General features: G+C 42.8%; 1 protein-coding gene across 2 annotated transcripts in view; it reads left to right on the top strand.

Moving 5' to 3' along the window:
* The window catches only part of FBN1 (fibrillin 1), a 227,834-nt gene extending 203,790 nt beyond the window's left edge, over window positions 1-24,044 (top strand). The window contains exons 53-65 of one of the 2 annotated variants that reach the window (XM_004578093.4): window positions 1,582-1,701; window positions 2,686-2,808; window positions 4,513-4,644; window positions 6,914-7,039; window positions 7,619-7,825; window positions 9,367-9,492; window positions 9,736-9,858; window positions 12,750-12,866; window positions 13,098-13,226; window positions 13,943-14,062; window positions 18,429-18,660; window positions 20,955-21,132; window positions 22,762-24,044. In XM_004578093.4, the coding sequence (XP_004578150.2) occupies window positions 1,582-1,701; window positions 2,686-2,808; window positions 4,513-4,644; window positions 6,914-7,039; window positions 7,619-7,825; window positions 9,367-9,492; window positions 9,736-9,858; window positions 12,750-12,866; window positions 13,098-13,226; window positions 13,943-14,062; window positions 18,429-18,660; window positions 20,955-21,132; window positions 22,762-23,151 (2,123 nt within the window). In that variant the 3' untranslated portion in view covers window positions 23,152-24,044. Of the gene's footprint in view, window positions 1-1,581; window positions 1,702-2,685; window positions 2,809-4,512; window positions 4,645-6,913; window positions 7,040-7,618; window positions 7,826-9,366; window positions 9,493-9,735; window positions 9,859-12,749; window positions 12,867-13,097; window positions 13,227-13,942; window positions 14,382-18,428; window positions 18,661-20,954; window positions 21,133-22,761 lie in introns of those variants that run through there. The other variant, XM_058665887.1, reaches the window with a different exon arrangement.
* Window positions 24,045-24,534: the final 490 nt, after the last annotated feature.

Genomic DNA, 24,534 nt, shown 5'->3' on the forward strand with positions numbered 1-24,534 from the left:
GGTCAGGGAAGCGCATAAAGCAGACAAGGTACTTCTCGGCCTGGACCTTAGTCTAGTGGGGGAAGTCAGATCCATGGGCATGCCTAAAGAGATGTTAGGAAGGATAATGTCATCATCCAAGTGAAATTAGAAAATGAAATTGCTCGTGTCCATCGCCTTATTACTTTATGAAATACAGAATTTATTTTGGTTTTGTTACATTTAGTAATATGACTGGTAATGTTATCTAGCATAAATTATTCTTGTTTTAACTATTCATTAAAATTTCAAAGAATGGTGACTCACCCTTGACCCTGAATCCACACTAACTCCAAGTTCAATCCAAGCATTATATTTCTTTATCTAAAATTCCAAAACAACCTGACGTTAACTGCTGAGATTTGTCTAGATGGATTAGAAAGCCCTGTTTGTTCACAAGGGATCCGTGTATAAGAATTTTAACCTCAGCTGCAGGTTCTCCAGTCATATTTTAGCTTAAGCCTTAGAATGTAATGTTTTTCAGGTGAGCTAATGTATTTGTATCTAATTTTGCTGCTGTAAAAATCAATAGTAACGTGATTTTTATCAACACGAATGAGAAGTGATACTGTTGACAGTGAAGTGTGGCTTAATAACAGAACAGAATCAAGTTTGTCAGTGTTCCCCTTTTGGAATCTCCAGGCTGTGCTCTTGTTTCCACGCCAGCTGAGCATCCTCACCTGGGCTCTGTCTGCCACGCTCTTGCACCTTCACTTTCAGTCTTCAGAGCCCCCAAATACAATGTAACCCTTGACAACAGTCCATTACCTTCTATGGCTTAGACAGACAAAATAACAATGTTAGTTCCCAAAATATTGCCTTTCTCAAAAATTTTTCATCCCAAGGGTTGTATCAGAAGAGTGAGATTTCTTGGTAGATGATTTAGGAAGCATATGGAAGTTGTAGGTCTCCTTAGTAGGATGTGTCCTTTCTCCATGATTGTTTAGAGAGATCATATCCTAAACATATTTTTTCTGTTCTTTCTGCTGCCTGATGTGAGCCATCTGGTTTCAACAGAACCAACAAAATCTACTTGAATCTTGGTTTTATCCAGTGTATTAATTCTGCTTAACCTCTGGTCTCTTATTTTGCGTAAGTTTAGTCTTCTATTTTATATCTGGCAAGAATGCCTCATGTTTAAGGCTTCTTGAAGAGTGATGTAATGAAAAGTCAAGCTGGATATGTATTTCTAGCTTTAAACAAGTGAGAATGTTTGACTTGTTTTAAGAGCCTTGTTTTAACCATTTGAGCATCTACCCCCAGTAGAAGATTCACTTCTTCCTAGGATGGGAGATAGCAGAAAATTATCAGGAAGAGCATGTTTATAGGGTCTAGTTGTCCAGGTACTATCACTTGCCACTGCCACTGAGCAAATAAAATTCCGCAGCTATAAGCCTATAATAATCAGGCAAATGTGCTCCTTTTATACAATAGCAGAATGAGAATTAATCGAGATGCTATGCTACATGTCAAAGCGCTCTGGTAGAGTGAAAGGCATTGACTGAAAACATGCTTTATCTCAGTTTAACCTGGATGCACTTGTATACACCTGCTCACTTACAGATACTGATGAGTGTGCTGTGGGCAATCCTTGTGGAAATGGCACCTGCAAGAATGTAATTGGAGGCTTTGAATGCACCTGTGAGGAGGGATTTGAGCCTGGTCCTATGATGACATGTGAAGGTGAGTCTCTTCAACACAGAATTGTTGGTTATGTAAGAGCTGTGGGAACAGTTGATCGATGAATATGAGATACCATCCAGGCCTGGGGACCTGTGCCATTATTTCTTCTCTGTGTGGCCCCCTCTCTGCAGAGTATCTTTTAGAGGCACAGGTGGCTCAAAGCACAGTGAGGCTGTGCAGCACACAGAGCACTTGTTGGCATGTCCCTGCCAGTCATCCCTGGATATAGCTGCTCTATGAGTATTGACTTCTTTCTGTTTTTCGAATTTCCTTCTTTTTCTTTGCCCCTTGTGCTCCCTTTCTTTTCATGGTTTCTCTTTTTTTCTAGTCAGAGAAGCATTCGTATACAGAGTTAACCACTAGCATCTTATAGAATCTGGAGGCAGTCATGAAAGTGACTTCCTGTGCTATGTAAGCACCTGAAAGCTGTCCATCTCTGTGCCTGGTAGAATGTATGGAAAGACGGAAAAGAGAGGGAGCCCCCTTAACAGTGGTTGTTGAAGACTGGTCCCTGGAGCAGCTGCATGAGTGTCCCTGGGAACTTGTTAGACGTTCTGATTTTTAGATCTCATCCCAGACCTCTTAACTCTAACTGTGGGGCCCAGTAGCCTTCCAGGTGATCTGACACCCTCCAGCTGAAAACCCCTGCCCTAAGAAAAGAACAGAGAGGAGGAGAAAGTAGAGGGTAAAATTGCTGTTAGGTTTCAAAAGTCTCCCATGTGTAGAGTGGCCTACTATTTCTCTAAATGACCCTTGATCAGTATAACAAGACAATAAGCATAAGCTGAGACAATATTGGGGGATCCCAATTATATGGTCACTTTACACTAAATATAATGCATGTAGTTCACTCATGCTGTATTTCCCTAGAAAACAGACTACTTAGGCCGTATTGACAATAATGCAGCATTTGAACTTTTGGCAAAAGTCTGTATTTTCTTTTTTTAATATCTATGATCCATTTCCTATTTCCTTCTGCTGCAGATATAAATGAGTGTGCCCAGAATCCTCTGCTCTGTGCCTTCCGATGTGTCAACACTTATGGGTCTTATGAATGCAAATGTCCTGCTGGATATGTCCTCAGAGAAGACAGAAGGATGTGCAAAGGTGAGACATCCTTGTTCAAGGTCATCTTAGCCAGGGAATTCTAACTCCATTTGTGATGGAAAATGGTAATTACAGAGCTTCCTTTAAGAGAGTAGAGCTGGGGAGAAGGGGACATAGATAGCTCATGTGTAATATGGGAGTTGTTACTATCTCATCTCCCCCTAAATTGTAGCTTCAAGCATCCCAACTGGTCAAGGAGTGCACTTTATTAGTTCACTGTGTATTGCATGCCTATGGCATTCTGGTCATTCTACCAGATATAGAGACATACTGATTCATATTCAATAAACTCAATATGAAGTGGTTGGGATAAAGATAATAAATAGCCATACTGCAATGTGATGAATGCTATGAGGGTTATACACACAGGATGCTCAGAAAAGGAGTGTATAAAAGTGCCAAGAAAGGGAATCCCCTTCAATAAGGGACATTCTAGTCAAGAATAGAATAACACATGGACTGTATTTTAGCTAAAAGATTTCCATTGTGTTTGCTGAACCCCTGAAATTTACAAAACACTGGAGTAAACTCTGTTATACAAACTTGGGTAATCAGAATTGGCTCTTGGATGGCTCTGATTTGTTTCTCGCAAGTTCTTTAATGAGCAGACTCTCAATACACTTTTGCTGGAGGGTGGGAAAATTTCCTGTGATTAAGTCCATATTTCTCACCTGAAAATATTTGAAAGTAAAAGACAGATAGGGAAGGGAAATGTAGAAGGACAGAATGTCAAGAGTGACAAAGATCCAACTCACCCCGGACAGAAAAAATGAAGGAGGAAGAACCAGTGGAGAATATCTGCGGATGACTTTCTTTTCATCAAAATATAAAAACCAAAGCGTTTATTATATAGTTATTATTCCTGTATTACACTAATATTATCATATTATCATCATGTCCTATTATTAAATATTCTATTAAAATTATTGTATAAAATAATAAAGTAAAAGCTTTGGCTTATCAGCATATTATAATCCATTGTGGTGTTAGGTTGTGATTATAATTCTCTCTATATATAATAATTATATATTTCATTATAACTACTATAAAATATCATTGCATTATAACTAAATAATAGTTTTTAATTTCATTAGAAAGAATTAGAAAGTATATTTCTGCAAAGGAGTATGAAAAGTGAAGGAAGGGAATAGAGGAAAGGCAGGATTAGAATCATGGTTCTTTTTCTATTTACATGTTTTCATTTCATTTCAAGGGAGAGAGAGACAGAGGTATGAAGTTCTCCCATTCACTGTTTCACTCCCAAATGCCCACAGCCAACAGGGTGGGCCACGCCAAAGCCAGGAGTCTGGAACTTCAATTGGATCTCTCACAGGGGACTGGAGGGAAGCTTCACTTTCTGCCTCCCAGAGTACATACACATCAATAGGAAGCTGTGTTGGCAGTGCAGGAGCTAAGACTCCAATCAGGCACTCTGACATGGGCTGTGGGCATCACCAAGACAAATACCTTCCCCAGAACCATGCTTCCTAAAGAGGTTGTCATCTGGTTAGGGAGTAATTTCAAAGCTACTTTGAAAACCCTTTGCCATGTAGGGGAGGCCAGTGTTCCACAATTCAAAAGGAAATAAAACCAACACTGAAGAAATACAGATGAAAAAATGTTTGCTTGCTACCATTTTATGTTTAAAAGACAGGCAGCTAATGCAACTTCTTCTATAAATTTGTGCTTGTCCATTTTTTACAGATGAGGATGAGTGTCAAGAGGGAAAACATGACTGTGCTGAAAAGCAAATGGAATGCAAGAACCTCATTGGCACCTACATGTGCATCTGTGGACCTGGGTATCAGCGGAGACCCGATGGCGAAGGCTGCGTAGGTGAGAGAATTTCTGCAGAGAGAGCTCTGAGTGTGCAGGAGGTAACAGTGGACAGAGATCCTGGGCTGAGTCCCATCTCACGGTATTCCTGGCCAGCCACTTTTGCCTCTCTTGCCGGTGACATAATTATCCATGGAAGTCCCCGGCCTCTTGATTGATTACGAATTCTAAGAGCAATGTCGTTCTTCCCCTCGGAGCTGGCTTTTAGCCATTTTTACAGCTCATTTGCTGCCAGTTTTGGAACATTGGACTTTTCATGCATTCCCTTCGTTTACTTCATACAGCCCTTTGCAGATTTGGGGGCAGTTCTCTGCTAAATTGTAGTACCTCCTGGTTGACTCAACTTTGCCATTGAGAGCTCTGACATTGAATACAGGTGTCAGGTCTCACAGCCAGGAGTGTCTGTAAACGCTGGATCTACCTTTGGGAAACCTTGCCTTGTTTAGAGTGGGGTCCGGGCACTGATCCTTTGAGGTTTCTCAGGTGATCATATTGTGAACCCTGCATGACAACCACAGTTTTAGATTAAGGGTTGGCAAATGAAAGCTTGCAGGCCAAGTCTAGCTTGTCAACCCATCACTTGTTTTGGTAAAGAAAGTTGTATTAAAATGTAGCTATTACCACTATTTATATAGTCTATGACATGTTGTAGAGCAACAGCAGAGTCTAATAGTTGTAACAGAGACCATAAAATATGGTTCCCAAGGCCTGAAATACTTGCCATCTGACCCTTACAGAAAATTTCTAGATCTCTCCTTAAGGCAACAAATATTCTTTCCCTTCTTTAAAAATAAGTGACACCAGGAAGGTGTTATATTAGATGTTAGTCAAGAAGATTAGGATGCCCACTGTTCCCTTACCATGTAAAAAAAAAAAGAATTGAATATGAATTGAAGGTCAGATTTTAAAATCACAGAAAAAAATATGTAGATTAATGAATCCCCCTGGTCAGTGGGTCTTGACCTGAGCTGCACATAGGAAATCACGTGGGAGCTTGTGCCCTGTTTCAGTGTTCTGGTTTAGATGGTGTGGCATGGCTTGGATGCAGGATTTGTAGCTGTTATACCACTGCTTTCAGTGTTTCCAACCTTCTGCTTCCCTCTGTCTCAGGAACTCTGAACTATTCTCAAATCACAGGGAATACCTCAGCAAGTTACTTATGAGTTTTCTAAACAATCACCAGAAAAATTCAAAGAACCTCTGGTTGTTTTAATTGTTATAAATATTGGGAGGCTAGATTCTGTTCAACTATTTAATTATTTAAGGTAATTATTTCTTAATAACATTGCTGAAATATGATAATAAGCATAAATTATATGGAATTTGAAGATGAGCCTAGGCAAATTCCTGCAGTCAGCATGGACCATTACATATTTGACTTTGAGAAAGTATTACATGATATTTCTTTAACATGTTAATCTTTAATTTTTCATTTGCTTGAAATAATCTTTTGAGGTTATCTTTGTGCTGAGAGCTTAAATATTTAAGGGCAAAGTGAACATGAATATTGCCATAATGTTTAAGTATGTAAGAGAGAGGATGTGGCTAAGATACTGCTTGGAATGCCTGCATCCCATGTCAGAGTGCCTTGTTTAGCACCCCAGTTCTGCTTCTGATCCAGCATCCTGCTAATGTGCATTGCTGGAGATGGCAGTGATGCCTTAAGATACTGTGGTCCTTGCTACCACAGGGGAGATCCTGATTATGTTCCAGGCTCCTGGCTTCAGCCTCACCTAGTCCTGTCAGTTGCAGGTGTTTAGGGAGGGGAACCAGTGAATGACAGATCTCTCTTTTTCCTTCTTCCTCTCCCTCTCTTTCCCCCTTGTTTCCTCTCTCCCTCCCTTTCTCTCTCTTTCTCAAATAAAAGTAAAAATAAAACAAGCATAGGCCCATGCACAGATATACACAGCACACACATGTGTTGTTATTACACATATTTGTATGTGCAATGTCTCTGGAAGGAGCTGTTAAGATTGGCAGTAGTATTGACAGTTTTCTAAGGGAGGAAAACTGGTGGCTTGACAACAGAAAAGGAAGGAGATTTATGCCCCAACCCTTGTGATACCTTTTTAAAATTTGAGTCATGTGGATGGATAATCTATTTTCTAGCAAAATTTAAAAGAGGAGGCAGGAGGGAGGGAGAGAGGAAGGAAGGAAAGAAGAAAAGGAAGGAAAGAGGACAGGAGGGAGGGATGAAGGATGAATGTATCCCTATACAAGACAGTCACGGGACTGCTTTCGTTTCTGGTGCTTCAATGAAAACAAACAGATGAGAATGAATGTCAGACCAAGCCAGGGATCTGTGAGAACGGGCGCTGTCTCAACACACGCGGAAGCTACACCTGTGAATGCAACGACGGGTTCACGGCCAGCCCCACCCAGGACGAGTGCCTCGGTGAGTAGTCAGCGGGATGCTCTTCAACCTTAACCTCTGCACCGGGATGCTTGAAACACAGACATCTTGTTAGAAATGAGAGAAAGTGTCCAGATTAGAGGGAGGGTTAATGACGTTCGTGTCTAGGGGGTGACTTGGTGACTGTGATTGTCTGTTGGGGTTAGTACCACCCTGCAGCGAAATTCTTCCTTTGCTAATTGCATCGCTGAATCATTTGTTTGGAATTTCTCTCTTGGCTGCCTTTTTATGCTTTTGGTGATCAAGACCCATTTCCAAATGTCTCTCTGCCCGTCTCTCTATATATAGAAAGTCTGTTCCCCCATGTTTCTGGGAGCAGTTGGAGTGCAAGCATGTCCGGCCCCATGCCTTCCTGCCCACTTACTGACTTTCTTGTCTTGTTTTCCTCAGACGCCAACCTTTCTCTCTTGCTGCTGTCTGCAGCTTTCCCTTCTCGCTCCTTCTCAGCCAGGGTAAAGTGTTACATCCTTTTGGTTTTTATATCTGACCAAATTGTTAATGCCATGGTATTTGCTCTTTACACTCCCTGACTTCCTCTTCTCCGTGTCATGTCCCTTCCAGACAACCGGGAAGGGTACTGCTTCACAGAGGTGCTACAAAACATGTGCCAGATTGGCTCCAGCAATAGGAACCCCGTCACGAAGTCTGAATGCTGCTGTGACGGAGGCAGGGGCTGGGGTCCCCACTGCGAGATCTGCCCTTTCCAGGGCACTGTGGCCTTCAAAAAGCTCTGTCCTCATGGCCGAGGGTTCATGACCAATGGAGCAGGTACTTCACTTCATTCTCTTGTGACCAGTAAAATGACCCTAGGATATTTCCAGGTAATTTCTTTCTCTGTGGAAGACAGACCAAAGTGTGTAACCTAAATTTTGGGCCTCCTTGACCTGCGTAGCTGAGGCTGACAAAATTCTTCACAATGGTGTTTCAAGGCTGTATTGCTAGAATGTCTTTTGTTCTCTTAAATTTTGTGTGCTTGAGCTCCTGACAATACATTATAAGGTGTGCTAGCTTTTAAAAGGCATTGCTGTAACCTGGTTACTAAGAAAACTCCTTTTTAGATAAGCTTTGAAATAAGTGATCATTAAATTATCAAACCAGGAGGGCAGTATGTTTTTTTTTTTTTCAACTCCTAAAATGAGCACAGCACTATTGCTGATATAGTGGCAGTTAAACACAACCATGTGCCAGACGGCCCTGAAGATGCTCAGGCCCACCACAAGTGCAAGTGCCACTCTCTATCGAAAGCATCTAGAATGGGGTTTTAGTTCATAAAGGAACTGAGGCTGGCAGAGTTATTTGTTGGGGAGGGTTGAGGGCTCCTTGTAGAAGAGAAGAGGAGGCTCTTAAGGATCGTGTGTTCATCATAGAAAGATGGGACTGAAGACAGAATAATAGAACTGGGCGTAGAAAAGGACAGAACTGGGCAGATAGGGTGGAGTGACCAAAAGCAACTTGTGCTTCTTTGAAGGATATAAAAATGGGACATTGGAAAGACTCATGCCTTGAGACCAATGAGAGTATATTAAATTGCACTTCATAGTAAATTTGAAAAGGTCAGGCACACCCAGCTGTTGGTATTAGATGATTACCTGGCCACAGAGGATAGATAACTCACGAGATAACTCACGTACCGAGTGCTTTCATTAGCAGCCTACCAAGCAGTCAGGAAGCAGATGGGTCTCAAGGTAGCAGACAGTGGCTTTATAGCTTACTGATGCATGTTGACCAGTGGAGCAGAGGCAGGCTCTCCCTTCCTTCGCAAGCTACCAAAACCCCAGAGCCCCGGGTCACTTGCCTCTTCTGCACAGTCGAATAGTTTGATACTTGTCAGGACTAACTTCAAACACAACAAAGAGAATATTTTTCAAAAATTAGAACTCTCTTTTTCTTCTTGAGTATGCAATGTTAGATTTAAAAGGAGTAAGGTTCCTTGTCAAAAGGTCCTTTTTTTGTGACTCATTTTATGAGATCTCAGCAGGAGGCCGACTTGGTGGTATGAGCTGGAGTAAGAAGCCAACTATGTCACTTTGGCATGGTTGTTCTATTGTCTAAGAGAAAAAGAATATCAACTTAGAAGACCAGTAATCTTTAAAATTTTATTCTAACCTGATTAGTTTGTCCACCACATTCTCATAAAGCTTTGCATTTCAATGCAGCTATCATTGCATGTGAAATTTATGTTGTCCTCCAGATGGTCCATATAATGGTAACGCAGTGTATTTAGTATTGCTCCAAATTGAGTGTGATATATTAATGTTGCCTATTTTATAATATCATTGTTATCTTAATTCATATTTATTAAATTACAGATATTGATGAATGCAAAGTTATTCATGATGTTTGCCGAAATGGGGAATGTGTCAATGACAGAGGATCATATCATTGCATTTGTAAGACTGGATACACTCCTGATATAACTGGAACTGCCTGTGTGGGTGAGTGTGCTATATCTAATGCTTTATTCTCAAGCAGAAATTCTAGATTAGGGCAAAAAATATTTTAAAATCTGAGCCTAAAAATCTAAAAAGTGAAGTCTCATAAGAAAACCTAAGACAGGGATCGGCCAGTGTACAGTTATTTTTACTCACCCCCAAATTGAACCCTTTTGTTGGACCGCAGAAGTTGGGTCTAAGGCAGTGTTTCAGGTGGGCACTCACACCGTACCTCTTTGATCACAGATCTGAACGAGTGCAACCAGGCTCCCAAACCCTGCAACTTTATCTGCAAAAACACAGAGGGGAGTTACCAGTGTTCGTGCCCGAAAGGCTACATTCTACAAGAGGACGGAAGGAGCTGCAAAGGTAAAGTTGAATTTGTCTGCTCACCTCCCACCTGCCATGCCAGGCAATAAACCCCACTCTCCAGGTATGAGGCCTTTCACGGGCCTTTCTTCGGACCACCCTTTGACTCAGCCCCCAGTTTAGAGGGGAAAAGGGCAGAAGCCAGCAAGATGGCAGAGGACCAGTGGCAGCAACCACTCATGGCAGGCCTGTGACCCTGCACAGGAGCCACTCATTAGGATCGCGGAGATGGCAGGGCCAGCTCTTCAGGACTCATGTTGGAGTGGGGATCCTTCATGAATTCCCTCTCTTGCTAGTTAATGCAGTTATGCTAATCAATAATTACATAGCTCACATCTCTAGCAAAAACTTCCCTCAGAAAAATCAGTGCCACAATCCCAGAGTGCATTGTGTCTAATTGAGCATGTCTGAGTTTTTGTTCTGCAAAACAGAGCCACTTTGTCCTCTCAGAGCTTTCCTGGGATGTAAATACCTCACAGAATTAAGAAACAGCAATACTCTCTCTTCAACAGCAATACTCTCTCCTCAACAGCAGTAATCTCGCCTCAACCAGAAGTTATCCGTTGCAAAATTCTTTTGGCATAAATTTGCTGATGTACAGTAACAATGTAACATATTGTTTGTACTTCAGGATAATTTGCAAATTAAGAAATTTGGATGAAGAAAGGTAGACCAGATGGCAGAACAAGAGCTACTTTTTGGCTTGCCATAAAATTGTGAGAGGGGGTAACAGAAGAGAAGGGAAGGAGGAGAATGTGCTGTCATGGAAGTGGAGAGTGCAGGAAGTCAGAGCCTCAGCCTTCTGCCTGTGTCTCATGCAGGAGGACAATGAGAGACGAGTAATAGCAAATAGATGTCAGCCTACAACTTCTCTTGTCCAGCCCAAATTCGACAGAACCCTGCAGTTTGGAGAGAGGAAGTTGAGAGAACTACTCAAAAATTTCTAGTCACTTAAATGCTGAGTTACTCACAGCTTTGTTCTTCTCAAACATGGAACTTACTGAACATCTGTAGGTCTCAGGCAGTTCTAGGCACTGTGGGGCCACAACTCAGATCCCTGAATTCATTCTTGGAAATGAAGGACCAGAATGAGGGAGTAAAATAGCTCTCATTATGTGCATAAGCATATGTCAAAATGTTCACAGAAAATGTATTTTGAAAAAGCCATTATGTCTGGATTTCAAAAATCTTGACACCAAAATAAACCCTTTTTAAATATTTTTCCATGAACTTTTTGAAGTACCCTCAAATTATCTATAACAAACAAATTTATAGTGATTTTGCAACCCAGGGAGGAGGCGAAATTTCCAAATAGGTGCTAGCAATTAGGAGCTAAAAATGGAAAGTAAGTGTATAGTACAGTTCATGAATGTCATAATTTATAAATTGCATAATTCAAAAAAACATTAATAATGCTGTCTTTACAGTTTTGGGAATGCAAAAAGCAGTTATATGGTTTTAATATATCCTTTTACTGCAAAGATCTCTATTTGCTACTTTTTACACAAGGTCTAAATTCTCCCACATCCTGGGCATCTGGGCTTGATATTAAAATGACTGGTACAGACCATGTGGACCAGGAAAGGCACTAGAGGTCTGGGCCAGGGAGGAATGTGGAAGCAGCACTTCCCCATGAGTCTTGGATAGAATCCAGGGAAGAGCCGAGAAGGGAAGAGAGACATCCTGGTGGTGAGGATGACAGGTGCAGCTCTCCCTGACATGTTGCATTGGGGGACAGTGTTGCTGAGGAAAGTGCTGAGCCATCTCCCTCCTGTGTGTGCAGGTGAGCTTCAGCAAGTGTATGTTGAGGTACCAGCAAAGCTTCTTGCACCAAAGAGAGGGCCTGCAGGCCCACAGGCTCTCTGGGCCTCTCATTGGTGGACAGAGCCTAGGAGAAGTTGGAAGAGAAGTCAGCACTGGGGAAAATCCAGGAAGGTGCTCTGTGTCTTGATCCACTCCAGAGGCAAACCCAGCCAGGAGCTGGCTCTGTGGAGTCAGTCACAGCAAAATAGCTGTGACGCAGCTGCAGCCAGCATGTGGGGTGTGCATGGCGGCAAAGTCACGGGAGGACGGAGACATTCCTCAGTGCACAATGAATTCAAAATGATCATAAAGATAAATGAGAATCTAGAGCACACTTTGTTTCTCTTGATATTTGTAATTCACATTGATTGGAGTTGAGAAGGATCCTAAAAGTTAAGCTATGAGGGTCTGATTACAGATGAGGAGTGTGTGGCGTTGCAGGAAATGATGTTGGATGAATTCTATAGGCAGGTTTTTTAAAAGTGCTTTTAACTTGTAAGCATGAGGCTTCCCTTTCCTTCTGTTGCCTTACTGATTGCTCCATGTTGTTTTACCCAGAGGAGACTCTCCAACCCAAGAATGCAGATTTGTTCTTGAGCTACCTCATTTTACTAAATTAAAAGCAGCAAAGAGAGAACTAAGAACTCAAATTAATTTCATCATCAACATCTTTTTCTTTCTACTTAAATCAAGCTCTTGAATGCTTTGTAAATTTCTTTCAGAGCACTCATCTTTTATTTCACTTTCTGTTTGGAGTTTTATAATTTACTGAAAATTCCTTTGTTGAGAAATTCCTCTGTTTCTTTTAAAAACAGGGAATTGAGTTTTCCTTGATTCCCACACCAAAGAGCCACTCCTTTTTCATCACTAAGTCTTCCTTTGAACATTTTTAACTGTAATCTATTTATATAAAGAGAGCCTATGTCCTATATTTCATATATCTCTATTGTGTTAAGAATGTAAGGACACTTCCCACGTGGTTCCTCCCGTTCCTAGTGGTGGCCAGGAGTGACTCTGAGCTGCCCTCCAGGTGGCTCTCTGCCTGTGCGGTCAGCAGCTCCCAGTGCTCACCTTGCGCTTTCTCATAGATCTTGATGAGTGCTCCACAAAGCAGCACAACTGCCAGTTTCTGTGTGTCAACACCATCGGTGGCTTCACCTGTAAATGTCCTCCTGGCTTTACCCAGCACCACACGGCCTGCATTGGTAAGTGGACTGCAACGTGGCTGGTTCTTTAGGGTACTGTCTTCTGTTTCCTTTGCTGTTGGGATACAACAAAAACAGAATGAAATGCATGAGTATGCAAGTGTGCATTGCATGTGCATTCACAGTGGCCTTTTTTGGTCTTTTCTGAGTTCATCTTCTCACTTCCTATTACACAAAGGGAGCTATGAGGGTTTGTAACCTTTCCTTCCCCTCTCACACTGTTTCCTACAGATAACAATGAATGCACCTCAGATGTCAACCTGTGTGGCTCTAAAGGCATTTGCCAGAACACTCCAGGAAGCTTCACCTGTGAATGCCAGCGGGGTTTCTCTCTTGACCAGACTGGTGCAAGCTGTGAAGGTGGGTGAAACCTTCAGCTGTGATTCAGCTGGTGGGCTCTGGCAGAGGTGTCCTGGAGGTGGACTGTGCAGCTGTCCACTTTGGCCTTCTCTGTGAGCTATCCAGATTCAATATAGCAGCGACACCCATCAAAAGATGGCAAATATGTTGTCTGGTTTGCATGGGTCCAATACCTTAGAGATTCCTCTTTTATTGCTTTTCGATTGTATCTATAACTCATGCCTTCCTAGGTATCTTAGTACTTTTCCTACTCAGTTGTTAGTTTAATCTAAGAGGGAATGACTCAGTTAAGAGTAGTTTGATGGTTGGCCACTGATTTCTAAGCCATGAAAAGAACTTCCTCAATGTGGACTAAACATATGAGGAATGATTCTTCTGGCAAAACACCATTAAAAATTTAAATCATATATTTTATTTTTTGCATGACACCTTTTGGTTTCTAATTCTATTAGAAATTTATACAATTTATAGAGGTCTTCTAATGGACACCATGTTTTACATCTTTGTCCTTACCATCTTCATTTGTAGACATTACTAGGAGTCTCAATGGTTTTCTCCTCTGACTTAGCAAACACAGTAGATATTTGAAAGTTTTTGCTGGTAGAGTAACTTTTTCAGGGTCAGATTTCTTATCATCATGCAGACAAGTATGGCTTCCCAGAGTGTCTGGGACACAGTGTTGACTTGTCCTTAAGGCAACTCTGCTTCTTTTTCAGATGTGGATGAGTGTGAAGGCAACCACCGCTGCCAGCATGGCTGTCAGAACATCATTGGCGGCTACAGGTGCAGCTGTCCCCAGGGCTACCTCCAGCACTACCAGTGGAACCAGTGTGTCGGCAAGTAGCTCTTTCTAGTTAACCCGCCTGTTAGCATGTCAAAATGCTGCTTTCTTTCTGAAATTTCACATTGCTTATTAATGCAACGAGTAGATATTGAAAAGTCTCTAACCTTATTGAAGGGGAAGCAATCCTGGCAAATTAGTAAACAAACAAACAAAAATCATGACAAAGGTACTTTGAGAGTATCTGTCTTTGAAAAATCACGTTCACTTGTGCTGTTTCTCAGTGATCATTGGCCGAGCCACAGCTGAGATTGCCTTTGGGTGATCTGTTCTGGCTGCCACACCCTTGATCAGAGTCTTTAGGGAAAATTCAAAGAACTACCATTTGCAGGGTGGGAGTTTTACATTGCAGCAGTTCACTGTACTCCCAGGAAAGACACATTTGATGGTTTTGTTTACCAATGTAAGGTTGACCCCAGTGATAGACACATTGAAGTTTGCACAACTCTCTGTGTTGTCTGGTGTTACTAAATATGTCTATATTCATTATCAACTAAGGGAGGACATTGATTTTAATATGACATTTTTTACAGAAGTTCCAGAGTGAGTTTTGTTGACTCAATACCCAGTATACCCTGTCTGTTCTCATGTAGGTCCCTTTAACAGAATATGGGCCATGGGGTAAGTGATGTAGGAAAACATTTATGTCTCCTGAATCTTATCTTCCTCTTCCTACTTTATTCCCAGAATAGAAAAGATGGTTAGGCCATGCACTGGCTTTCTATAGAGATTACCTTGGTCCCATGAAATTCATCTCCTGGTTGAATGTTCTAAAGAGTTAAGTTCATGAAGAAGTTAGAAGAGTTTGGGATTCTTCATGCCCCTAAATGCCAAGCTGTCTTGATAAACCTTCAGAATTAGAGCCATTCAGAAAGAGCACATTGTTTTGGGCTGCAGTGGCTTCTCCAGAGCATCCAAGCAGAGCCGATTCCTGAGGCCCACCCCTCTTCCTCCTGGGACCCTAACTCCTAGGCAGCCAGAAGTTTAGTCTCGCATAAGGGACCACTGATTCCCTTACTTTCTCGCAATGAAAGCCTCAGGTTATACTTGGAGTCAACCACTTTGCCCTGGACAAAATTAACAAAAGAAATCCCGTCCTACATTGAGGAATGTTGCAGCTGTCCCTGCCTTAACACCACAGCTAACACTTACTATGCCAGCCAGACAATGGAGCCTTCTGTTATAGAGAATGGGCAGTAGATTTCCATTCTTTTAAGAAGTGATTTTCAGATGATAATAATAAAAAAGAAGTCATTTTCAGAGATTATAATGCTACTTTGATGGGATTGTTTCTTCTTATTAAAAGAACAAGATCCTCACCTATTTAAGTTCCAAATGGAAAAATAAAACAAATATTTTGGAATATATATATATATATATATTCCTGTGTAGTGATTTACATGCGCTGGATGAAAGAGGCCAGGAAAAATACGAAGCATGGTCACTGAATGGTGTTTTTATATTGATAAAAAGAGTGAGTACATAAACATACTATTTTTAAACTGTAAACACTGAATATTTGCCAATTTCTTAATCTAAGCTCCAATCCATCCTACCTACAACCCAGATAAGCAAGTTTTATTTAAACTGCACTAACAAGCAGTTTAACAAGGGAGTTTGAGAAGTGAGGGGGAGAGATCCTGAGACACAAAGGATATTTATAGCAACACAGGTCACTTCTCAAAGTTTAAAAAGAACCTTGGGTGTTGTCCAGGGTGCCCCCTTGATGATACAGATCACCTTCTAACCTCCTTGATTACCCCAGTCTGACTTGAAAACTCACCTTGAAGACATTTGTTTTCTCCCATGATTCGCAATCTGCGGACAGTTTTAATAGAAATGTCTGTTTCAAAACAAAATTTTTCTTATTCTAACTTCTAGTAATGCCCTTTGAGGCAGGGAGCAGGGGAGGCAGAGTAAATCTAGCCCACAAATCCTATAGGTTTCATTAATCAAGTTACCAGCAGGAAACAGACACTTGAGCCCAGCTGAAAGTAGAGGACCAGGGAATCAAGGTGTGCAGGGCCAGGGGGCCGAGGTGTGCAGGGCCGGGGGACTGAGGTGCTGAGGACCATGGGGCTGACGTGTGCAGGGCCAGTGGGGGGGGCCGAGGTGTGCAGGGCCGGGGGACTGAGGTGCTGAGGACCAGGGGGCCGAGGTGTGCAGGGCCAGTTGGGGGGCCAAGTGTGGCTGCTGCTCCCAGAGCTGCCTCCTCGGGCCGGGAGCAAGTAGAGCGGCAGGGAGGAGACATGTGGAGTGGCAGGCAGCTATCCATCCCAGGATCTCCTCACCCAAGTACATGCCCACAGCTCTGCAGTCTCCAACATGGAGCTTGGCGCCAGAAGTCTCCGTTGATCTCCACTGTTACCTCCATCCCTGATTTAAAGTGAGAGGAAGAGGACACAGACAGCAGTTTTTAGGAACCCTGGAGATGAAGTGATCTTGCATGAGGGCTTGTCCTTGTTAAAAGGGATCTTTAAATAGACACTCAAGAGCACAGAGCAGCAGCTCACAGACAGACAGGAGAAGCAGGAGGGAAACACCAGCGTACACACTAAGTGGGCTCAGGCAATTCACCTGCCCTCCCCGAAGCTTCCTCACCTGTTTTCTAATTTAAAATAAGAGGAATAAAGACAATATTTTTAGAAACATTTTCTTTCTTCCAAAATGAACCTATTCACAAGGAAGCGAAACTAATGACAGAAAAAAAAGAAGTACCAATTGGATGGGGGTGAGTCCTTTGACAGACAGTATGGAACAAAGGGAAAGCGCATGGCTTTTGCAGTCCCAGAAGCCAGACTGTGAGTCTGTGCCCTGCGGCTCCTGGGTCTGAGAAGCTGGCAACAAGCGCCAAACCTCACTCCTTTTCCCTCGGAGCAGGGACTACAAGACCTACCTCCCTGTGTGGCTGGGAAGATCAGGTAACGGGATATGAAACACCTGGCAGCCTCACCTTCCCACAGTGCGTAGCGGTCCCCATTGAGCGCCCTTCCTTTTGCCTCTCCCACTGCAAGTGGGCGTTCTGTAAGCAAAGACCCTCTCCTCTAGATCCCAAGGAGCACAGGCCTGAATGGGGCTGGAGCAATTCAGAAATATTGGAGCAAGTTTCCAATCTGCTCTCTCTAAGCAGGTCTACACAAATGTATTGGAGATTTCAAAAGTATAAATTGGAAGTGATGAGAAACTTGACAGTTTTCTCCCTTCCAGTTGATGTTTTGAAGTCGGGCTTCTTTTTCCTGCTTGTTAGCCATCAGACCGGGCAGGTTCCTGTGGGCAGCTGGTCCTGCAGCAGCTGTCTCTCTTGGGGATTTTCCCCTGTGAAGTCGGCACCAAATCCCTTCCAACCACACTTAGCTTTTGACGCGGCTCAGACACTCTGGGTAGCAGGCTGGTTTGGATAAGGGGGGGGCCGGGGTGCATTCAAAGATGGGAACAGACATACCAGGAGGTACTATTCAGCTCCAAGAATAAGCACCCTGGGGGCTTTCGCTGATTTTTCAAAAGGAAGTCCAAGGGGGGGCAGACACTTCCTGTGGGACATCAGCCCCTGCCAGACCCACACATCCTGACCAAAACAAGCCTGGCACAGCGGCCTCCGACAGACAGGTGGCCTCTGCTTCTAAGATATCTGTCCCATCGCTGTCTCCTGCCAAGCAGGACACAGGCAACTGCCTGATTTCCTTCCCTCCCTCACTCCCTCAGCCCTGAAGCTGAGCTATGAGCCCGCGCCACAGAACTTGCTAGTGTTGGCTCCCAGTGAGAACTGGAGTCTACTGATCTTCACATGCCATCCTCTAATGCTCTCCACCTGGTGCATCGGACCTCATCTGCCACGTTTAGTCACAACATGGCAACAGGCCACATCCATTTCCACATGTTTCTCAGTTGCTTCTCTCCTTATTCCAACCAACTCTGCCTGCCTTCCCTCTTGGAGAGCTCAGCTGCAGGCCGGCCGGCCAGCCACAAGTGACCTGACCCAGTCACCTCATTATAAATCCTTGGCACACGATGCCATTGTGGCAGTGCAAGTTAAGCCTCCATTCGAGACGACAGCACACCAAATAAGCACTGGATCTGGCTGTTCCACTTCTAATCTAGTTCTCTGTTAATGTGCCCAGGAAAGCAGTGGAAGATAGCCCAAGTGCTCGGGAAGCCCAGATGGAGCTTCAGGCTTCTGACATTGGCCTGACCCATCCCTGGCCATTGTGGCCCTCAAAGGAGTGGACCAGTAGATGGAAGATTTCTTCTCTCTCTCTCTTTGTAACTCTGACTTTCAAACCAATATATAAATCTTAAAAGAAGAAAAAAAGGCCATCTCTGGCTAGTGTGACACACATATTGCTCTCTTGTTCTCCCTGCAGATGAAAATGAATGCCTCAGTGCGCACATCTGTGGAGGCGCCTCCTGCCACAACACCTTGGGGAGTTACAAGTGTATGTGTCCTGCTGGCTTCCAGTATGAACAGTTCAGTGGAGGGTGCCAAGATATCAATGAATGTGGCTCTTCCCAGGCCCCCTGCAGCTATGGGTGTTCCAATACCGAGGGTGGCTATCTGTGTGGCTGTCCGCCTGGCTACTTCCGGATTGGCCAAGGGTAAGCCTTACTCTTCTTTGTTGCTTTGGAGACTTGTTCATTCATATTATAACTAAGTATATTTAACTCAAATTTACCCGTCCTAGTAGAAGAGAACCATATGTAATTTTTATTATTCTTTATAATTGGTTTAAGTTAGTTTTGCAGAGGTTGTATTTGAAAGGGGCTATCTTGATTTCTGCAAATATCTAGGCAATCCAGACATTGGAATGGCATTGTAAATACTGTGTCCTGCTAAGCTTTTTCTATCTCACTGCCTTGATCATTACATCTTGCTGGAAAGCCAGTCATCTCTTTGCCAACTAGTGACAGACTTGAGCTTACTGGCCATCCTTCTTCTTGGCCAGGCAGGATTCTGTCTTAAAACACTTTCCTATCCAGCTCCTCTCTCAAGAAATCAGATCTTATTTGTTTATTTTTTATACTGAAGGTTCTTTAGAGTTTTAAAATATGTTTTTAGATTTCAAAGTCAGACTTGCATTAAATATTGCCCAAAAAGCACTGAATATGAGAGTTGAAATACTGTAGCTTCCAGATAGAACACTTTATCATACCATATGCAAGTATGTTTGAGACTTGGAGCAACGAAAGGATATTTTTATTTTACTCGATGATTCAAAAGTTTTGGGGTAAATTCCTTAAAGCCTGGGTGCTTTGTTCTGCTAACTCCATCTGGACACACATGGTTTTCCAGGAAGATGTAACATGGACAAACCGAATGATCTTTGATTTCTTGACACACAAACATGAAGCAATTAATTTTTGGTACTATATAAACTCGAAGAAAAAAGAATGTTTCATGAGAAGCACACAAAATGCCAACAACAGGACACAAATTCCCAGATGTTCGTGCCTGGTTCTCAGTTGACTTCTTTAGAGTTTCCGGCCACAACCATTTTTCCAGCAAAAATTGTGACACTCCATACTGGCTTTTGGCCAGTGGGTTCTGTAGTCAGACTTCTTATAAGTGATGCTCTTGGGAGATGAAAATACTGGAAAGAAATTTTGAGAAGGGAGCTGGGGGCTGCAAATTTGAGGTCTATCTCCCAATAATTTTATCATTATGTGGATGGATACACACACACACACACACACTGAACACTTGTCAGTACATCCATGTTATTGTCTCTGCATGTTCATTCTTTCAGAGAAGAATAAGGGAAAGCAATATGTCAAAATTGAGAAAATTGAGAGCAGGAATTCATAAATTGGTATGAATTACAGCAAGCATTCTGCTCAGCAACATTGTATTTTGAATCTTAAAGGCAGACAGGACAATGGTTGATAGAGTAGGTCAGTCATTACAGGAAAATAGATAATGTTGGCTATACTTCATGACCCATATTTTATAAAAATGTTGGTCTCTGGATGAGTCATTAAAATACAATCTTTCCTCCAATCAAGATTCTTTTAGGATCATTCAAATGCACCAACACACTTGAAAAAGGGAGCCGGGTGTAAAGACCCAGTCCAAGTGGCCTCTTAAATAGTAAGCAGAGTTACAAAAACAAGATACTTGTGAAACATGCGAGCCTCACTCCATAACTTGGCTTTGATAACTGAAAGGCTAAGAAAAACAGCTGAATTAGTTCTCTCCTGGGCACGGGTTTGTTTATCCGGCTTCATGTGAGTCAGAGCCAATGGCCCCAGTGGTTTTGAATGACTTGAAACAGTTTCCCACAGTTGGGCAGGCTCTGATATGTGCATTCTCTATACTGCCTGTCTTTGCCATTTGTTACTAAATCAACTCTCAGTTATCACCAAGAGCTTTTTTCCTGGCCTCAGTGGTGTCAGCAAAAGCGAAACATCCACAAATAGGAGCAGCTGCTGGGAAGGTCATGTGAGGGGATCGTGGTAGGGGTGGAAGAGGCCAAGAGAGAAAACAGTGATGTCTCAGACCCAGCTCCGTCCTGTGGAGCCTGGTTCCTGGGAGGAAGATGTTTTGATGTGACAAGGTACAATCAGCTTTCTCCTCTTTAGTTTCCACTCTCTGTCCTCACCCCCAGTCCTAAGCACTGAAACATGTCTGCTAGTGTGAAGTTGGGGAAATGAAAGGACAGTCGCTGTGCAAAACTGGGTAGGATAGAAAGAAGTCAGTCAATGCAGGACATCAGGAATCAGAGGACAAGCACACAGGTTCTCAAGGTGGTTTTCAGTACCCACTGCTAGCCACTGGACACACACAGTCATAGGTTGAAGGTGTCATTTGTGTGGAGGCCACAATTTAGCAGAAGACCTGCATCAGCTTCCCTGAGTCTCTAATGAAAACCTCTGTGCGCCCCTTCTGCCCGCAGGCACTGTGTTTCTGGAATGGGCATGAGCCGAGGAGGCCCCGAGCCACCTGTCAGTGGTGAAATGGATGACAACTCCCTCTCCCCAGAGGCTTGCTACGAGTGCAAGATCAACGGCTACCCTAAACGGGGCAGGAAACGGAGAAGCGCAAATGCAACAACAGATGCCTCCCATATCGAGGTAAGTTGGAAGGGGGCTTTTGCTGGTGTCTCTCTTGGAGGGAAAAGTTTTCCAGATTCCTGTGGTTTCCTCCAAGGATGTTCCAGAGTGTGAAAAATCTCCCCAGGGGAGAAAACCCAGACATTCTCCGAACTTGGAGGCTGCATTTTACAAGATGCTGCGGGACTTTCTGAAGTTTCTTGCTTCTCTCAGGGAGTGGCCATGCAAAGGTTTTTACATACTTGCTCATTTCCTCTGTCTCGCCGAAAAGAGAGTCAAACACCCACCCACAGTCTGCTGAAAGGACAGGGCCTGAAAGCTGGGACAAGTGGGCAGAAGAGCAAAATGCCACAGCGCTCCCTGCACAGGGACGCCAAGTTCTGAGAGCGAGAGGCTCCTCTCCTGAAGAGAGCCATGTGGAGTGTGAGGGAGCTTGGACTGTAGACAAAAACAACACGGAGCAGCCTGGTTCACTTTGCCTACAGCTGCTGCAGCCTTTCGGTAGTTCCAAGGTACACAGATACTCTCCCAGACCTCTGGCTCCAGGCCCGTAGAATCCAGCGCATGTGGCCCCAGGGAGGCAAGCCAGCAGCCAGGTGAAAAGTATTGAGTATTTGCAGGTCATACCAATTAGGAAGTGAAGGTCAAAGGTGTGTCTTTAGGAGGGCGACCCAGATTGAAATGGACTGGTTTATACTGAGTACTGCAGCCCATCTGTTGGGACCAGGAAATGACGTGAGTCTTTGGAAAGAAAATAGTCTGCTAAAACACTGGCTCTAAAATGTGGGGGTGTGCCTGAGACACCTGGAAGGTTTATGGAAGGGATCCCTGGGAGACCCTTCGCAGGGTCTCAGACTCAGGGGGCAGGAAAGGCCATTTGCACTTCTGATGAACTTCCAGATGACGCTGCTGGAGCCTGAGTTGGAGCCCCACTGCAGTCTGAGGTCTCAAATACTCATCCAAGAGATCTCAACCTTCTTTTTCTTGACATCACTTTACTGTTCTAAAATAGCATCAGTGAATGCCCACTGGAAAACCACTAAAACACAGTCCTTCATGAATATGCAGTTCTCCATTTTTTTGTAGTTATCAATGACTTTAACTTTAAAATCAGAACTTCATAGATAGAATTGCTACAGATCTACGGCATTTTACCAGTTTTATCAAGGGCTTTTTTTTTTTGTCTTAAGGATTTATTTATTTTTATTGGAAAGGCAAATTTACAGAGAGAAGGAGAGACAGAGAGAAAGATCTTCCATCTGCTGGTTCACTCCCCAAGTGAACACAACAGCAAGAACTGAGCCAATCCAAAGCCAGGAACCAAGAGCCTCTTCAGAGTCTCCCTGGTGCATGCAGGGTTCCAAGACATTGGGCCATCTTCCACTGCTTTCCCAGGCCACAAATAAGGAGGTGGATGGGAAGTTGAGCCGCTGGGACATGAACCAGTGCCCATATACAATGCTGGCGCTTGCAGGGGAAGGATTAATCAGTTGAGCCATTGCACCGGGCCCATCAACAGCATTTCTCAATATGGTATACACAGCTTGGGCAGAAAAGTTGTATTAGAGTGAGATTTGAGACATTTCCTGAACGCGGGAACTAAGTGGCATGTTTATGTTGTATTTAATACGTCGCCTTACGTCTTTCCAGGATGGGTTGGAGACAGAAGCCAATGTGAGTCTTGCTAGTTGGGATGTGGAGAAGACCGCCACCTTTGCTTTCAATATTTCTCACGTCAGTAACAAGGTCCGAATCCTCGAACTCCTTCCGGCCCTTACAACACTGACAAATCACAATAGATACTTGATTGAATCTGGAAATGAAGATGGCTTCTTTAAAATCAACCAAAAGGAAGGGATCAGCTACCTCCACTTCACCAAGAAGAAGCCGGTGGCTGGAACCTATTCATTACAGATCAGCAGTACTCCGCTTTATAAAAAGAAAGAACTTAACCTGTTACAAGACAAATATGACAAAGACTACCTCAGTGGTGAACTGGGTGATAATCTGAAGATGAAAATCCAGATTTTGCTTCATTAATTCACCATCCAGAGACCAAATAATTAAAATAAAAACAACTATAGATAGGTAGGATTATGTTTTTCCCCAGATCAGAATCTTCATATCACAGGTACAATCTTTCACCAAGTAAATTTGTATAAATAAGCACTATTCTTGTATTACAAAATCAAGGTACAGGTGACTGCCCTCGCTCAAAACAACTACTTTCTCAGGCTTCTCGTGTGTAGCTAAGCTACCTTGTCATACGTGTTGATTCTTGAAAACTGGGCTGTGTAATGTCCTTGGGGGTTGGCCATTTATGCTGATACACCACTCTTCAGCAGGCATACAGGAATGTGCTTTTAATTGATGGACTACTTTTTTCAAATTTTTAAACTTTGCTTCTCCAAGTACAAATACTAGGTTGGCCATTTATAATATCTATTTGGTGCTAGTAAATTGTCAAACTAGATTTATAAATGCACTGTAATATTTACACAACTTAGAAACCAAATTTGCAAGTATTCAGTTCAAATACTTCATTCATTCAATCAACCAAAGTTAGTTCAGTAGCTTATCTGTTACGAGTATAATACATTACATGTAAATTAAGTGTGTGTATACTGTAATCGTGCTATTTTTTATCATTGAAACATTTATAAACTAGAATAATAATGCCCTTAATGTGAGGGTTTGTAATGGTGCTTATTAAGACCAAAGACTTGTTAAATGTATACACCAAGTGGCAATGAGATTTCTGTGACGGGCCCACGCGTGCCTTGAGGTCTGGGAGGACCAGGAGCCAGCCCGAGAAGCCCAGGATCACCCGTGCGTCCTTCACATGGCATGTGCAATACGTCAAGATTACTCCCGCTCATTCCTGCCAGCAGTGGGTCAGTGTCATAAATATCACAATAAAACAATCTCTCTCTTTCTTTCTCTCTCTTTTTTTTAAGTTTATACCTTGGCTTGTGTTCTTGCATGAGTTTGAGGAGGAGGGGCTTTTCTGGAGGCTAAAGTCCCTTGACTTTAAATTATCTTGGATCTGTTATGTATGGTTTATAAAGGTGCCAAATGTATCCTGTCAAGTGAAGATTTAACATATTTGAGAAAGTCTTGTGTATTATTCATTCAAGATAGCTGATGTCATCCACCTGATTTGCTAGTAAGAAACTTAGGTTATAGTGCCATTGTACCTGAAATATGACCCAATTAACTCCCGCACTTAAATTATTGGAAATATCAAGTTCAGCTATTATCTTGGAGCACATGAAATTTTTAGGAAAGTTTTGAAATTCCCCCTCTCTAAAATGCAGTGTTGGCAAACTTTAATGTCCCATCTTTTGCCATACATCTGTTGTTAATCAATATACTCATCTAACTAGAAACTAATGACCTCAAATTGAATCCCATTGGATGCTA

This window comes from Ochotona princeps, chromosome 6 (assembly GCF_030435755.1).
Source record: "Ochotona princeps isolate mOchPri1 chromosome 6, mOchPri1.hap1, whole genome shotgun sequence".
NCBI classification, from domain to species: domain Eukaryota; kingdom Metazoa; phylum Chordata; class Mammalia; order Lagomorpha; family Ochotonidae; genus Ochotona; species Ochotona princeps.